This window comes from Ambystoma mexicanum, chromosome 10 (genome assembly GCF_040938575.1).
Source record: "Ambystoma mexicanum isolate Mex_15411 chromosome 10, UKY_AmexF1_1, whole genome shotgun sequence".
Lineage (NCBI taxonomy): Eukaryota > Metazoa > Chordata > Amphibia > Caudata > Ambystomatidae > Ambystoma > Ambystoma mexicanum.
The window spans coordinates 1,432,258,302-1,432,275,736 of record NC_090932.1 but is presented as its reverse complement, the minus strand read 5'-3'; the positions used below and the strand labels follow the sequence as shown (position 1 = coordinate 1,432,275,736).

The following is a 17,435-nucleotide window of genomic DNA, read 5'->3' as shown; positions in this document are numbered from 1 at the left end:
TTATTTCACCTTATCCGAGAACAGAATGGAGCAGTCAGAGAGGATAATTTCATGAGGACATCATGTTAATTCTTTCCAACACATTGAGACTGGAGAAATCATCTAGAGCTTCACTTTGGCTTGGTTGAAACCAAACCAATTAAACGTCATCCATATGAAAACTTTTTGCAAGGTAGACTGGATAAAGCTCAAATCGTCTTGGAAGGACCCTTTCAGATGAAACATAATCTGAGTGTCGTCAACGTAGTTTTGTAACACAATGCCCAATTGTGGCCATCCTGAGTTTTTGTCACTTTTAAAATGGTCTGATATTATCTTAATACAGGAGTCCTGGGCACTGGAGGATGTGGTGGTTGATTGGTTTGTGGTCTTACTCTATCCCTGCACAGAGAATTCAAGGGGGGCACTGTCATGGAGGGTTGTGTATTTTGGTTAAGTCCCCTCTTGTGAGTGAATCCTTCCAGCTTGAGCCCCCTGCCCTTTCCTGCAGGCGGCAAGAATCCACAGGGTGGGCGGTCGTGATGCTCTGGTGGTTAGTTTTTTATAATAGACCTCATTGCCAATTTGGTAAGAACTTTCTCTCTATTTTAGCCTCCATAATAGAGAGCCTGGTAACTTGGGTGTCAGCAAATGTTTTACTTCTTATTTTACGGGGGAATTTCAATCTTAAGTTGGGTAACATGCCTGGTAGTACTCTGTTTGTTCTGACTGAAAATGATTTGGCTGACATTTTGCCACCAATCATGAGAGTTGATAGAATCAGCAGGGAGGGGATCGGGCTTTAGGAACTCCTTTTTTCTTGGGGGCTGTGTGCCATTAATGGTTGTTTCCAGGGGTGGTGTTAGGTCTGGAAAAGATCAGGGGCTAAGCTTATGGTGGGACTCGGGCTAGCCATAGCCATTTGGTTGTAGCCCCTGAGCTTCTATCTGTCGTAAATCTCCCCCCGTCTCACCTGTGATCGGGATCTCCCTTGTTCGGCCGCAGGACTCTTCCTGTGGGTGGTTCGGGTCTTGAATAGGCTTGCCCGAGCCTCGTCAGGTTGCAGAGCGCGTTCAGAGTTCCGGGAAGTTTGTGGTTCCAGGGTGTCCAGGATTAGCGATAAACAAGCAATGTAGGGGGGAAGTCCAGGAACAGGAGAAAAGGCCAGGAAGGAAGTATGAGGATCAAGGAAGCAAATGTAGAGTGCAAACACACATCGGGTCACTATCCAAGATAGCGTTGAGACGCGCGGACCCGCAGGGGCGTGACCAATTTATGGTACGTGCTACGACGTGAAAGCTAGTGCGTAGCACGGAGCTTGGTACGGCCATGTTGGGAGGAACAAGGAGTACAAGCCCTTCATGACAATGACCATGAGGTCCAGAAGGGGCAATTTCGCCAGGTCATGACAGCATGCCCCTCCGAAGACTGGTTCCTCCAGGCTTGCCTGGGTGAATAAGATGGAATCTTCTGAGCAAACGAGGGGTCTTTAAATTAGAAACTGGTTCCCATGTTCTCTCGCTAGTGGGGTAGCCTTTCCACTCGATCAGATATTGTAATCAACCCCTTCTATACCTGGAATCACATATCCTGGATACCTCATATTCCAACTGGTCGTCCACAACCACAGGTGTGGGTTTGAAGGGTTTTCGAGTAGAACTAACGTAGGGTTTCAACAGGGAAGTATGGAGACTGGATGTATCTTCATCCAGGAATCGGGAGCTTATGTCAGAAGGAGACAGGATTGATGATCTCCTTTATAGAAAATGGACCATAATAGCGAGGAGCCAATTTGTTTGGTCGTAGATGTTGAGGTAACAGTTTCGAGGCGAGCCAGACTTGATCGCCAACTGAATAGGAAGGTGATGGTCTTCTCTTAGAGTCCGCATATCTTTTGGTTCGAGTCTGGGCCTGTTCTAACTGATCCTTGGCCTCTCTTTGTAAGTCGATCAGCGTCTGAATCCAAGAGTCAAGGGTAGGTACCGGAGTAGATTCTGGAAGAACTGATGGTAAAACAGACGGATGATAACCTTGACTGCAATAGAAAGGAATGATCTTGAGAGCTGAATGATCTGAGTTATTGTAGGAGAATTCGGCTAAAGGTATAAGGAGAGACCAATCGTCTTGAACCTTGGTGGCTAAACAACAAAGATATTGTTCCAGGGTTTGATTTACTCGTTCCGTTGCCCCATTGGTTTGTGGATGATAGCCTGAAGAAAGGGCACATTGGATTCCTAGAACACGACAGAGATGTTTCCAGAATTGTGAAATATATTGAGGTCCCCGAACCGAAATAATCTTGGAAGGGAGGCCATGAAGACGAAAAATATGTTCCAGGAAAATTCCAGCAAGTTCTGAGGAAGATGGTAGTTTATAAAATGGTGTAAAATGAGCTAGATGAGTGAACAAGTCAATGGTTACCATGATGGTTGTATATCCTCGGGAAGGTGGTAATTCAACAATGAAGTCAGTGGCAATAACTTCCCAGGGTCTGGTTGGCAGCGTAGGTTGTAGAAGCAGACCCGCCGGCCTCTGATTATCGTATTTGTTCTGACTACAAATTGCACAGGTCTTGATGTATTGAACTACACTGGACTTCATCCCTGGCCACCAGAACTGTCTTTGTATAAGACAGAAGGTGTTGGTTACCCCTCGATGGCCGGAGTGAAGAGTATCCTGGCATAGATTCGTTACCTTCTGTTGAAGTTCTTTTGTCGGAATGACCACTGAATTGTTCTTGAATAAATATCCTTCCTTGATTGTCAAACGCCAGGGATTTTTGTCGGATATGTCCTTCCAGAGTTCAGATGATTGAGTCTGTACTCTGATTTCTTCCAGGAAATTGATCGCTTGAGCTACAAAGATTGTAGGTGTAAACATTTTAGGATAGATCTTATCCTCCAAGGGAACGTAGTCGGGACGCCGAGAAAGGGCATCGGCAATCATGTTTTGCGGTCCAGGAACATGTGAGATTTGAAATTGATATTGCAAAGCAAAGAAGTAGGCCCATCGAGCTTGTCTACTGTTCCTGCACTCCATGGGTTGTAGGACCTGAAGATTTCGATGATCAGTACGGACTTGAACTGGATATTTAGCACCCAGGAGCAGATGTCTCCATTCAGTGAAGGCATGACGAATGGCCAATAACTCCTTCTCCAGAACTGAGTAGTGAGTCTCACTGGTAGTCAGGATCCGTGAAAGGTAAGCAATGGGATGTTCCAACTTATCATCGGATTCTTGTTTTAAAACTGCTCCTATGGCGTAATTGGAGGCATCTGTTTCCACTAGAAAAGGACGATTTATGTCAGGTTGGGCCAGGATGGGGGCCTGAGTGAATTCTTTTTTCAAGCGTTGGAATGCCTTGTCTTGTGGTATAGACCAGTTGAATGGAACGTCTTTCTTCAGGAGATTAACAATGGGTTGAACAATCTCGGAAAAGGTGGGAATGAATTTCCGGTAGAAGTTGGCAAGCCCCAGGAAGGACTGTATTTGCTTTACAGATGTTGGGGCGGGCCAAGCCAGTATGGCCTTCACCTTTGAAGGATCCATACTAATTCCTTCTGAACTAAGGACAAACCCCAGATAGTGAACTGATGTAGCATGAAACAAACATTTTTCTGGTTTGGCTAAGAGTTGATTTTCACGGAGACATTGAAGTACTGCCTTTACATGTTCTCCATGTTTCAAGGAATCCTTTGAGAAGATCAATATGTCATCCAGGTAGATGATGACATTGAGAAATAACATGTCAGAGAACACCCTATCCATAAAACGCTGGAAGACTGTGGGAGCATTAGTCAGGCCAAAAGGCATGACTAGGTATTCAAAGTGACCAAAGGGTGTTCTAAAGGCTGTTTTCCATTCGTCTCCTTCCCGGATACGGATCAAATGGTAAGCACCTCGGAGATCCAGTTTCGTGAATATCACTGCACCTCTCACAGCTTCAAGGATATCCGAGATCAGGGGTAGTGGGTATCTGTCTTTCAGGGTGTGTTGATTTAGGCCCCGATAGTCCAGGCAAGGTCTGAGCTCTTTAGTATCCTTTTTAGGAACGAAGAACAATGAAGCACCAGCTGGTGATTTTGAAGGTCTTACGGTGCCATTCTCAAGATTAGTGTCTAGGTATTCCCGGAGGGCTCTCTTTTCTGGTTCTGAAAGGATAAACATCCTGCCAAAGGGAATCACTGCTGAGGGTTCAGTATCTATGGCACAGTCTTCGGGTCTATGTGGAGGTGAGGCTTGAACGATGGCAGTAGAGAATACATCAGCATACCCTTGATAGATCTCTGGAACTTGTACAGTATTGGAAACCATGAGTGGTGTCTCTGGACACCTTGGTGGACCTTTAGGGGCTGTGACTGAGGTATCCAGGTTTAAACAATGGTTCATACAGAACTCCGAGCCCAGGAATAAGGATCCGGCCGTCCAGTTGATATATGGATTGTGCCTTTGTAACCAGGGCATGCCCAAAACCAAGAGGTAATGGGTTGATTTTATAATGTCAAACACAATTCTTTCTTCATGATGATTTATGGAAAAATGGATCTCCCTTGTTTGCAGACTTATGGGTCCTGAGGAAAGAGGTCTTCCGTCAATCGCTTCCACTGGCTGTGAAAAACTTCTTGCTTCATACGGAATGTTATGACTTCTGACCCAATCTTGATCAATGAAGACTCCCATTGCTCCGCAATCCACCAAGGCCAGTATGGGGTAGACCTTGTCCTTGGATGGAGATAAAAAGGCCTGTAATATCACCAATTTGTTTTGTCCAGGAGAGTTCAAGGATGGAATTGATGTGGAGCAAACATCGCTCTCCCGAAACCTTGCTCCATTTAGGATCGGGAGCTGGCGTTTCCCGAGCGTCGGGGAGGAGGCAGAGGACATTCTTTAACTAGATGTTTATCCGAGGCACAATACATGCATAAGCCTGTATGTATTCTTCTTAACCTTTCCTGCGGGGAAAATGGTCCACGAAAGGCTCCAAGTTGCATCCGTTCAGAATCAGTGCTCGGACTCTTGGCAGATTCTGTCCTTGTAGTATTATCTAGGGAGTATCTTTGAATTGATACTTTATTCTTTTTCTTTTCGGCCTTTCTTTCTTGGATTCTAAAGTCTATTTGCTTAGACAAGTCCAGGAGGGCCTGGAATGAACTAGGACTGCCACCCTGGCTAGCTCGTCCTTAATCTCTTCATTTAGACCTCTGCGAAACAAAGTAAAACTGGCTTCCAGGGGCCAGTCCGCCTCTTTGGCTAGCTGTTTGAATCTGGTAACATAGGTCAACATGTCTTGGGATCCTTGTTGGAAGTCAAGTAGCTTTTCTTGAGCACTGTGAACCAGCTCTGGTCGTTCGAACATGGTCTTGAGTTCCGCGATGAACCTTTCATAATCATCCAGGAGAGCATCCCCTGAATTGAGTAATGGAGTGGCCCATGTAAGAGCATTACCGGAAAGATGCAATATTATGAAGCCCACCTTAGCCCTAGGAGTTGTGAAATAGTAGGGCTTAAAGGTAAAATGTACCAAACAAGAATCCAGGAATCCACGTAAGGTCTTTGTTGAACCGTCGTATTTATCAACCACTCCTCCCAATAATACGCTGTCCTTGTTCGCGGAGTCGCGTGACAAGACGAGCTGTCTTAGCGCCGCATTCTCAGCTTTTATATTCTGGATCTCTGTGGAAAGTTCTTGCATTCCGCGCATCAGGTCCTGAATAGCATTCTCCATGGTAGAATCCGTATTGATCGTTCGGCGTCTCAAACTGTCGTAAATCTCCCCCGTCTCACCTGTGATCGGGATCTCCCTTGTTCGGCCACATGACTCTTCCTGTGGGTGGTTCGGGTCTTGAATAGGCTCGCCTGAGCCTCGTCAGGTTGCAGAGCGTGTTCAGAGTTCTGGGAAGTTTGTGGTTCCAGGGTGTCCAGGATTAGTGATAAACAAGCAATGTAGGGGGGAAGTCCAGGAACAGGAAAAAAGGCAAGAAAGGAAGTATGAGGATCAAGGAAGCAAATGTAGGGAGCAAACATACGTCGGGTCACTATCGAAGATGGCGTTGAGACGCGCGGACCCGCAGGGCGTGACCAATTTATAGTACGTGCTACGACGTGAAAGCTAGTGCGTAGCACAGAGCTAGGTACGGCCATGTTGGGAGGAACAAGGAGTACAAGCCCTTCGTGACAATGACCATGAGGTCCAGAAGGGGCAATTTCGCCGGGTCATGACACTATCCGGGGCTACAACCAAAAGACCCGGGTCTATAGGTCCCTCACCCCACCCCCAGCAACGCCTCTGGTAGTTTCCCCAAGGATGTGCCAGGAAACTTTACTTTTACCTCTGTGTTGGGTCATTTTACCATCGATTATTTATGCATCCCAGTAAGTTTCTGGGATTTTGTTGCTGAGTTTAGTGTGCTGGATGTCCTGTGCAGTGATCATTTCCCTATTCAACTCACTCACGCACAGACCCCGGGTAGGTATTTTCCATTGGGGCTGACTGATGAGTCCCCTGGTGCCTTGAAGCCACAGCTAAAATGGCAATCAGCAGATTGTGAGAGCCTGCAGAGGAATATTGCTAGAAATAATTGGCAGGCGCTTGAACGTTTCTTCTCTGGCAGTTTAGACCAGAGTGACACTTGGTTTGAATTTTCATTATGATTAACTAATCTTAACTAATCTTTCAGCTTTCGTCACACTGAGTGCAGATAAAAAGAAGTGTAGTATTCACCCCAGGTGGTTTAATACTAAGCCTGCAAAATTAATTAAAGTTGTCTGCTGAGAACTTTGAAGAACCCATTGTCTTCAAAGCTTGATATTATCAAGACCTGAACGTCTTATAAGAAGGCCATAGTTTGCAGAAAACATAAATCTTGGGAGGTGTGGGTCAATTCCTCGATTAATAACAACGCTAAACCTTTTTGGCACATTATTAACAATGCACCCTTTTATAAATACAAGTCTGGTGGCTTGTCCTCAGCAGTTTCTGAGGACTGGGTAACTCATTATTCTTCCCTATATCGTAATGGCTCTGGGGATATGGCTATTGTTGGGCCCCTTGCTTTTGACTCTAATCCATCATCTGGCATCACAGAGGGCATCATTATATTTACCGTTGGTGAAATCCTGACAGCTATTAAGAACCAAGACAGGACTAAGGCCCAGGTCAGGATAATGTTGCCACAAATGTGTTCTTGGTTGAAAGAAATATGTGGGCCTCCATTTTGACTTTGGGTCTCAATGCTGCATGTGCCTGAGGTATCTACACTGTTTATTGGTCCTGTGCCATCATCTATTCAATTTATTTAAAAAAAGGCCCAAGGGTGCTACCAGCATCTTATAGACCAATCTCTCTTTTAGATTCAGTGTTTAATATCTTGGGGAGGGCCACCCTTGGGAGACTGGAGTTTTGATTGGAGAGTACATACATCTTCTCTCCTATATAACTGGGCTTCATACCAGGTTTGGGGACTGCAGAACAGGCATTGAATCTTTATTTGGTGGTGGCACATCCTTTGTTTATGAAGGACGAACCCATCTTTTTGTCTTTCATGGATCTGAGCACTGAGTTTGACACAGTCAATCGTCTTAAACTACGGCGCATGCTCAGATCCATTAATTGCCCTGGCGCCTTAGTGGATCTACAGGATTACATCACTCAACAATGGCTTGTGTGAGGAGTGGACCGGCTGGACATTGCACCCCTTTCTTTCAAGTGGAATGTGGGTTATGTCGAGGCTGTGTTTTGGCCCCTTTGCCTTTTTGTCTTTATATAAATGGTCTTTACGACCATTTACTTAAATCTAATTCTGACTTTCCCAGGCTGGGCAATAGGTGTTTACCCTTACTTGCCTATGCAGACAAGACGGTTTTACTAGCTCGTACCCCCAGATCTCTTCAGTGCCTTCTTGATAATTATGCCCGATTTATGGACAACCTAGGTCCAAAGGTAAATGCCCAGAAATCAGCTGTGATGGTTTATCACAGGGGGAAGTGTCCCCAAGATTTAAAGCCATTTTTTGTAAGGCGGAGTTAGTCCCAAGCGTGGCTCATTTTGATTACCTAGGGATGAGGTTTTCATCGAATTTTGGGGTGGAGGCACATGTGGATAAGCAGACCCTGAGATTTAAGCAGGCAATTGGGGTGGGTGGCCAGAGCCTTGGGGTTGTTTAAAATAAAACCGATTGAGCTAGTACTCAGTCTTTCATGGTAAAGCTTTGTTGCAAGATATGTTAAGGAGTTGTGGGGATTTAGTAAAACTACATTTTTCGAGGTTATTAAGAGCATTCTGGGGTTACCTGGGTCTGCCCCAAATTTTTCAGTTCACAAAAAACTGACCTGTTGTATTTTCACTGACCTGATTGCATCTATGCCTGCTAGTCATTGACTAAGAATTTGGGGTAAACCTGAAGCTGCCTTGACCCAGGAATTAGTTATTTATTTATTTGCATTTGTAAAGCGCACAACAGCCCAGAGGCATCGTGGCGCTAGTTAGTTACTTGTTGTTCAGGGATGCCCTAGTGAGGATTCCATGGCTCAGGTATGGGAAAACTGTTCTGTTGGAGGAGGGTGTGGGTTACTGTTTTTCCACAGCAGCCCTTTAAAAAAAATAGATTTCAGTTTTGCAAAAGATAGTGTTCTCTGGTCTATTCAGATTGAAAGTCTTTGGAGATAATGATGCCTGCCAATAGGAAACATTTGATCATTTCATCCCCAGGCTTGCAGACATATCTGAGCTGGGCACAGCGTCTGTCTCAACGCATCCTAATTTTTAGGGCGCATTTTAACTGTATTCTCTAAAGAGCTGTGGGATAAAGAGCTGTGGTGGTGGCTAGGCTCATGGGGAATGCAGATCAATCATGTTTGCACTGTGGGGCGACCAAGGAGCACTTGGCACACTTTTTAATGTTTTGCCCAGCTTTTTCAACAATTAGAGAACATATTTTGAAACCTGTATTGCTGGGTCTGGGCTTTCGTTATTATGCACCTGTATTGCACTATTTGCTGTGGGTGGATTCTGTACGAGTGGGTTGGGCTGTATTGCATTTTTTAAAACATGCTCTGTTTTTGGAGAGAATGTTTATTAAGAACAGTTAGATCTTGAGTATTGTAGTTTTATTTGCCAAGTCTTGTTATGGTTGTTGGGTTTACTACACCTATTTTAATTTTTTGTAATATTTCTTTCTGGTTTTTATGGTATGCTTTGTTTTACCGAAATAAACAATGGAATGGAATGGTGTAGAATAATAGTACATATTCGAGCCATTTTAGTTAGTGTAGCTTCCAATCTGTATGGTCTGACCACTTCTCTAGTTGCTTAACATTGTGTTAGTAGGTGCTAACATTATTATTAATATCATTGCACAATGTAATTCCACTCAAGAATTTGACCTCACAAGGATGAAGGGATGAGTTGCCCCTCACGGAATGCAGACCTTGGAATTCACATGTTTTTGAAGCAAGCCTTCAATAACTGGGTTTAAGGCAAAGAACATGTCACGCCATGTTAGGCTGGTGAAAAAGCTATGCCCTGTAAAATGCCATTGGTGCAGTTACTCCAAAAACTAGTGCAGACGAGTTAATGGACATTGCTATGGGTACAGGGACGAACAGCATATAGACGGATACAGCAAGTGCAATGCTGGGCACCTAGTATGCTTTAAGGCTGGAGCAGATAGGGAAATGCGCTTTTATGATGGCGCATCGCTCTCTTGGTACCATGGTTGGAAAGAGTGCTGTTTCCTCGCTTGAGGAGTGGTAGCTGCGGTTTAAGGCATTTTCTATTGGGGAGCACCCTGCATGTCAAAGTAATACTTTTGGCCCATCAAAATTAACATATAGCTTTACAACTGTCTCAAAGTTATCTGTAGTCCTTATGCAAGAAAGCTCCAAACAATGGAAAACTTAATAAATGGATATAGCGATCAAAATAGCAGAATGGATCTATTCACCATCTGCCTAGATTGTTGTGCTGCCTACCTGAAATTTGACAGGGTGATTATCGGAGTCCCCTGGTACCCACAGTTAGTACAATAGAGGCAAGTGACCATGCCTCACTAGGCGAGTGCTGCAACAGCTGGTTCTAAAAGTGTTTCTATCTGAAGAGGTTGAACTGAAATACCACGTGTATCTTTACTATCTGCCCATCTGTACATTAGCAATGGGCCAATAAAAAGGGCCTTCACAGACACAGTATCAAAGTTGTGTTTTTTTGGTTAATGGTTGTTAAACTATGCATCATATCAAACCACTTACTCTACAAGATTGAAAACAGAAACAAAAAAAAAATCGTGTCTGCATTTAGAGTGCACAGAAGAATATACTCTGGATTGTTAATGTGTCCTTAGAATGTTATTTTGAATGCCCAAAGGTAGCACCATTGGCGTGCACTCTCAGGCTGCAATGTGGGTGCATGCTACCAGACAGAAATGCGGATATGATCTCTAAGGCAGCCGTGTGGATGTGTACTGTGGATCTGTACACTTCCGGTCAGCCTGCATAGTCAAGAAGGAGTGTTGAAGTTTGATTTAAGGTATCGCAGTGAGTGCTTACTAATAGGCAGAATGTGGATGCGTACTTTCAGGCAATTGCATGGACATGTCCGCTCTGCCAGGAGTGTTGAAGCGGGCTTAAAGATATGAGCGTGCCATGATGTCCCATGCATTGTGCAGGCATGTGAGTATAGAGGTGTACTCTTAGGCAGTATACTGCAGGCATAGCAGAAATCCACCCACAGGTATGACCCTGATCTGATTGGGCAGCTGCCACAGGTAGAGTACTTCAGGTAACTGTGGAAAGATAGCCAGGCTGCAGTCATGTTAATTAATCCCTACTCTGCTGCAACTGGTCCAGTCCAAGAGCCAGACCAAGAGGTCATCCTTGATAAGATGAATGGGGCCGAAAACCCAATAGCACTGGTGACTTGGACTTAAAATAATTGATAATAGAATCTCTGACTACCAATACCGTGATATCTACCACAAATGTATGTATTGGAACTGGAAAGACTGAAGATTATTTAAGATTATATTTTCTTTCATCACATGCAGGTTGAATTATACATTATGTACATTTAACTGGAATTTATCCAATGGTGTAATAAAGCTATCTTTGTCATCCAGGCCCCCCAGCTGCCGGCAGACCCGGACCAGGCGCAGCTGGCAGATATCCAGAAAGGCAAGGTAAATGTTCATAGTTCACTGTGTAAACTGATCATGTTCAAAGGGTTGCATTTACTAAATTATCCCTGGAAGTTAAATCATATTTTTTGGCAGCTAGTATTTGCCAGATAGTTCTTACCTCTACTCTGGTGTAGCTAAACATATAGCATCAAATTATAACTTTAAGGCAATTCAAATTTGGCCATGTTCTTCTGCCCCTTATGCATATCTCCGTTTAGCCTGTAGGTGATGGCCTCTACATTGAGTAGTAGTGTTGGATACAGTAAGTGAGGTATGATACAGTGGTCCTTTTGGTCATGGGCATTCTATCCTAGTGAGTTGTGTACCTCACTGTACTCTGTCTGTAGGGCAGGGGTTGCCCTTTTAGTTAGAGGGTTCCCTTTGTGTGGACAATTGTTCCTTTGAGCTTAAGGCCCTTGGAACGTGCATCTGTTAATGAATGGGATTACAACAGAATAATTCTGAATCCGAATAACCGGACAAACTCAAGAAGATGGCAAGTTACTGTTTTATTAACAATTATCTGAAACAGGGAGGTCACAACGAACATCAACAGACGTAGGCGGAGTCTCTCAGTGCATTCCATAAAAAATACTCTTCATAATCTCCATTATGCATCAGAGTGACATCATACTACGTTGCAATCGTGAAAACCCTATCAAGGGTCGGGATTGTTTAATGGAAACATTTAGATATACAATCATGTAGGAGCTAGGATTGTTATTGCCTGTCCTCTATCATGTGGACAACTTGTGCCTACCTCTTCAAGCATGTAAATTAAGAAACAATAGTTACACTGGGTTTCGTTGGTCTTCTAAACTATAAGGTCCTTCACTATACGGACTAATACAATTGGTTGGCACGCTTGTGCCATGTCTGAACATTTGGTTAATTTAGTAGCTTGTAAGCCAAGACCCAGGTACAAGGAGATAGGACATGAAGCTTCCTCACCACCCAATTAGCCCAACATCTCTCATCACCCATGCCTTCTGCCATGAAATTCTCTTTGTACTTGGCCTTGCAGAGTATTCTCGTCCTGGGAATGCACGGGAGTGAGGACACTCGCTATCGTGTCTGGAACTCCAAGTTCAAACTCTATTTCCATCCTTGGCTTACATGACAAGAGACCATGATTTGGTCCTTTCTGCAGCTTTTAAATGCTTTAAATTAATTTAAACGTGGCATCCTTTGTGTTCCTTCTTGCACCTTAACGTGAGAGGATTCATCCTCTTCATACGCATTCTTATTCAGAGTAGATAGCTGACCTCGATTTCTAGCATCTTGACTTCAGCCACGCAGCTTCAGTAATCTCTTATTCTACTGCAACACAGATTTTCATTTCCCTTTAATGGTTTCTGGCTTATTTATTTCATGATACCAATGTCCAGCTTCTATACAGTGGCGGCTTCGCCTGCATTCTATTCACAACTCATAGCTAGCTTATACGCTGACTTGATCTACCTTGTGTTTCATCGTCTGTACGTTTATTGAACTTCTGTTTTCTGCAGAACTTTGTTAACGTGTAATCTTCTTCTTTTACACTTTAAGGTATATATGATTCTTTTACTTCGTGTTTTCTCCTCTAGGATCCATACATTACGACCGTGTCATCCACGGAATGAACGGTGCAGGTAAAGGACCGCTACAGTTTATTCCGGGTCCCCACATTACGAGTTCTGCAGCGAGTCCCCCTCTGGACGCCTGGCCAGACCAGACGTGCAGAGCGGGACCCGCTAGCAGTACAGGATGCTAACAACGGGCCTGTCATTAACAGGCCCGTTGTTAGCACCCTCCCCATTCCCATTGAGCCCTATGGGGGCTCAAATGGGAATGGGGATGTGCTGGGTCCAGGTCCCACGAAAGGGAATTACCGGGCCCTCCAAGGTCGGAATGGCCCAGTAAGTCCCCTTTTGCGGGACCCGGACACGAGTTTGGGGGTAGCCATGCTGCTAAAAACGGCATGGCTACCTCCAAACTCGTAATGAGGCCCATCGTCTTCATTCAGTATCTCGGGATGTCGGCCACACTTTCTTTATAATATCATCAGTTCATTTTCTTAGCTCTTTCTAATGTTCCTTCAGGGAGTTCCTGCTGTAGGTTGTCATAAATTCAAGTATACATTTGATAGGGTTGTCTCAATGGATATCTCCTTCCAAATACTCGTGGTGGTATTGTTATGATTGCTGGTGTCAGGCAGGCACAGTCTCATGTCTCCAATACAAAGGATGTAGGGGGGGCGGGATCTCCTGCTGATGTATACACCTGCTCCTCTACACCTTATGAGGAACTTATTTGTTGAGCCCAACCCTCATGTAAAATCGAGATCAAGTTCTAGGAAACCAGCAGATAAATGTAATTCATTTGCATAAAAAGCAATCATTCTGCCTTAGTGCTTCTGCACTCTATAATAATTGCCATTGTGACTGGATTAATTGTTCAGGATTTTCAATGAAAAATATTTCTTAGTCTATTTTTTATTTTATTTAAATGGTTCCAGGGCAGTTGGGGAAATATGGTCACCTCATACACAGAAACTTATTTTGGTGCTGAAGTTTGTCTTAGTTTCTCTAAAAGTCTAGGGCCTCATCACAAGTTGTGCAGTATCCTGGTGGTATTACCGCTGGGATAGCACCGGGGCTAATAGCGTTACCACCAAACCCCCGGTGCTATTAGCGCCGGATCAAGAGTTTGGCGGAACAGTAATTCCCCATTCCCCATTGGGACCAATGGGGAATTTTCGATGGAACTACTGTTGGCGGTATTACCATGCGGTAATTGCACCAAAAATCAGCACATTCCCGGCACATTTACCCCCGGCTCAGAGCTGGTGGTAAATGCAGCCAAACCCGTGAAATGGTGAACCCTTAAATGCAGCGTTAATAGCATTACCACCACATTTAAGGGTTACCGCCAAACTCGTGATGTGGCTGTAAGTGAACACTTTCCCCTTAATGGGTCAAGGGTTGTTTAACTGAAATGCTGTTTGCTTAGAAAGGTGTTAGAAGGGTGTGCTAGAAAAAGTAATTGGAACATGCATTTGTTCATCTATAATTTAATTACACATATTTAAAGTTCTGGTTGAGTTGCCCCTCCCTATACTCATCACGAATGTGGTGCCCCCAAATCAATTCTGTAATGGGATTGCTACCTTTAATCAATCGAAAGTTGTCAATATCAGAGTTCAATTGGAGAGTAAGATATGTTGGGTATTTTGTATAGATTTGGGGCCTAGCGGTATTGTCTTACCGCCAAAATGAAAATAATTCAGTAATAATCACTCTTTGCATTCAGATTAGATTTGGTATATAGTACTACAATATATATTCATTATTTCAGCACACAGATACATTTAGTGGTATACTTTATATTGGTAGGCGTTACTGGTGGTATTTCTGGTGAGCATAATTCCTTTGTTTTATACGTGGCCCCAATATCCAGAACCCCTTATTTATGTTTAGTTTATTCATGTGATCACTAGAGAGGCCTCAGGCTTACATTTCAGGAACACCACATTTTCATTTGGAGTGCCACCATGGGCTGTCCTCACTGAGTTATCTACGACAGCGGGCTAACATGTGGTATTCATCACCAACTTATCTACATCAGTGAACTATGTTCAGGGCCTCTCTTTCTGCTGACTCATGTACCTCCAGCAGCAGGCTATTTCATTATGTTATTATTATGTTCCATTCAGAAAACACACACTTATATACTGAATGGAATCGAGCACACAGCTACTGCCAAATCTTATTTTTAGCTACCTTAAAAATGACAATTGCACTGTCTAAACATCTCCCCATATTATCAGTACTGTAATGGTAGATGCACAAAGAAAAGAGAAAAATAAAACACACTACCCGTCTGCTTTCAGATATTTTTGTGTATTATAAAAATTGCATTTCAACACGATCTTACTCTTTGTACAGAAATAAATGGAAATTGCACAGTAACAACATTATCTGTAACAAAATGAGAAGAGAGCGGCGAGAACATATTCAATTTGCAACATTAAACATGTTGATAAAACACTGGAATTCCCTCTTCTACTCTGACTGAATAGTTTCGCACACATACACACTGCCCCCGCACTCTGCAATATAATTACCAAACCTGTCCAGCATGTGAAATTCTTCGGCTGGTCGCCTTCTGGAAGTCCCTCTTAGATAACCCCAGCAAGGACGAGCATCTGCCGTCACACAAACTGGGGCTTATTGACTGGAATTCCCAGTCTCTGCAGCAGTGCACTGGGATCTGCTTTTTCAATCAGGAAACTCCCCAGCCACCAGCCTACCAAACGAGTTCAACCAATGAAATTCAATCATGTCCTACCCTCCTTCTCTTGAACAATGGCTTGGCTTATACAGTTGCAATTGTAACAAAACTGATTTCCTGCCTATTCAAGTCTTTGCTTCCTGCAAATACTGTGGACAGAGCACAGATAGAAGCAAAGATAAAAAAAAGAAAAATCTGGATGCGCGTTTAAAATGACTTTCAGAGCCTGTCATTTTCCATCTCATTTTGCACTGGAGAACACATTATATTATTAATGAGTTAGAATCGTTAGTATTGTTAATGAGGTTAGTTCATTAATCCTCAAATGTGTCTCCTGCAACAGAGGAAGTTCAGATGAGAAAAAAAAAATATGCTTTTAACTGTGAAAAAAATTATTTGCATTTTAGATGAAGAAATCATTTTTGACTGAATAGCCTGCTTTCATTTACATGTCCATGTCACCCTGGCAACACATGCCTTGCTGTACCACATTATAGCAATGCACCAAACCCATGCAGTGGTGCTGCATGAAAAAAATGCTAAATACTCTTACATATTCCCTCCTTTTTTCTGAGAATTTGGCAGTCCAAGTCATAATTAGAGGAAAATCAACTTGCTCCCTTCCTTCTTTTAAAATGTAGCAATCCAACAAAATGAATATTCACATGCAAAAACGAAAAAATTGAAAAACCACTGTCCAATCAACATAATATCAAAATTCATCTTTGGGTCCATATGTTCCTTCCCAATGGAAGTGTCCATAGTCCAGTGCTTCAATCTTATACTTGAAGTCAATCAAAAACAATAAGATAAAACAAATAACTAAAACAAAGAATTAACATAACAGATTAAAATAATTAATTAAAATAATAAATATGTGGAACTCCATACGCCAGGACACTTGTCTGCCTCTGATATGTCCCGACCAGCGATGTCACATCATTTGGTTCATTCGGGTGTTCTTCCTCTTGGTACTCTTGGATCCTTTTCTATAGAAGTCATCTTTTCTTTGGCATTCCGGTTATTTTGTCTTCACCTCCACCCGGAGGCAGGCATCATTCGATCTTCTTCCAGGGGACTCCATGACTCCATCGTCTCCCGTGACCTCCGGTACAAATATGTTAATATTCTAAATCAAATAGAAAAGAAACAGATTAAGTATATAGCACAATACTAACTTCACCCTTTTGCCAAAAATAAAACATGCTTTGTAAAACATTTCGTCCTTTTTCTTTCGCCTTCTGAAATTAAGCACAGGTTAAAAAGAAAACAATCATACATAAAACAGCATTCAATATTTAATACATTTTCATTCTGCACACCAACTCCATAAACTTCAGCTTCTATTTTTTTTATATTATATATATTTACATATATCACAGTGTTTATGTGCCATTATAATCAACCATCTTTATTTAACTTCTCTGTCACTGCCTCCTGACTGTACCCATTTATTTTACCTTTTTGTGTTCAAGGGACTTTATCTGTTTCTACACGCTCCAGATTTTTTATCTCATGTCTTGGATGACATGGCTTGATTTGGTTTACATGCACAAACTGTTCTGTTGCTGTTTCACCTTCAGTCTTTAAAATTTTGTAAACTACAGGACAGACTTTATCTATAATTCGGAATGGCCCCTGCTAGGCTGCTAGGAATTTGGAATTTTTTGGTTTACTTTTTCCAAAATAAAATGTATACACTTGATCCTCTACACAATATTCGTTTACTGTTGACTTTTTATCATAATATGTTTTAGCACTGTCAGCAGCCCTTTCCAGATTTCTCTGTACAAAAGCAAATGCATGTTGTAAATGCTTCCTCAGCTCATCAATGTATTCATGAACTGTAGATGTGCTTACAAGTGTTTGCTCATGTGTTCTGTATAGCAGGTGTTGTGGCAACACCATTTTCCTACCTGTCAAGACCTCATGTGGGCTAATACCTGTTGCTTTGGCAGGAGTTGATCTGATTGCCATCAAAACCAACGGTAAACGTAAATCCCAGCTGGAACC

At 42.9% G+C, this 17,435-nt stretch overlaps 1 protein-coding gene across 2 annotated transcripts in view; it reads left to right on the top strand.

Annotated features, from left to right (window-relative positions):
- The window catches only part of RPH3A (rabphilin 3A), a 1,455,977-nt gene that overhangs the window by 1,021,352 nt on the left and 417,190 nt on the right, over positions 1 to 17,435 (top strand). For both annotated transcript variants that reach the window (XM_069619488.1, XM_069619489.1), the window contains one exon: positions 11,091 to 11,150. In XM_069619488.1, coding sequence (XP_069475589.1) covers positions 11,091 to 11,150 — 60 coding nt within the window. The remainder of the gene's footprint in view (positions 1 to 11,090; positions 11,151 to 17,435) is intronic.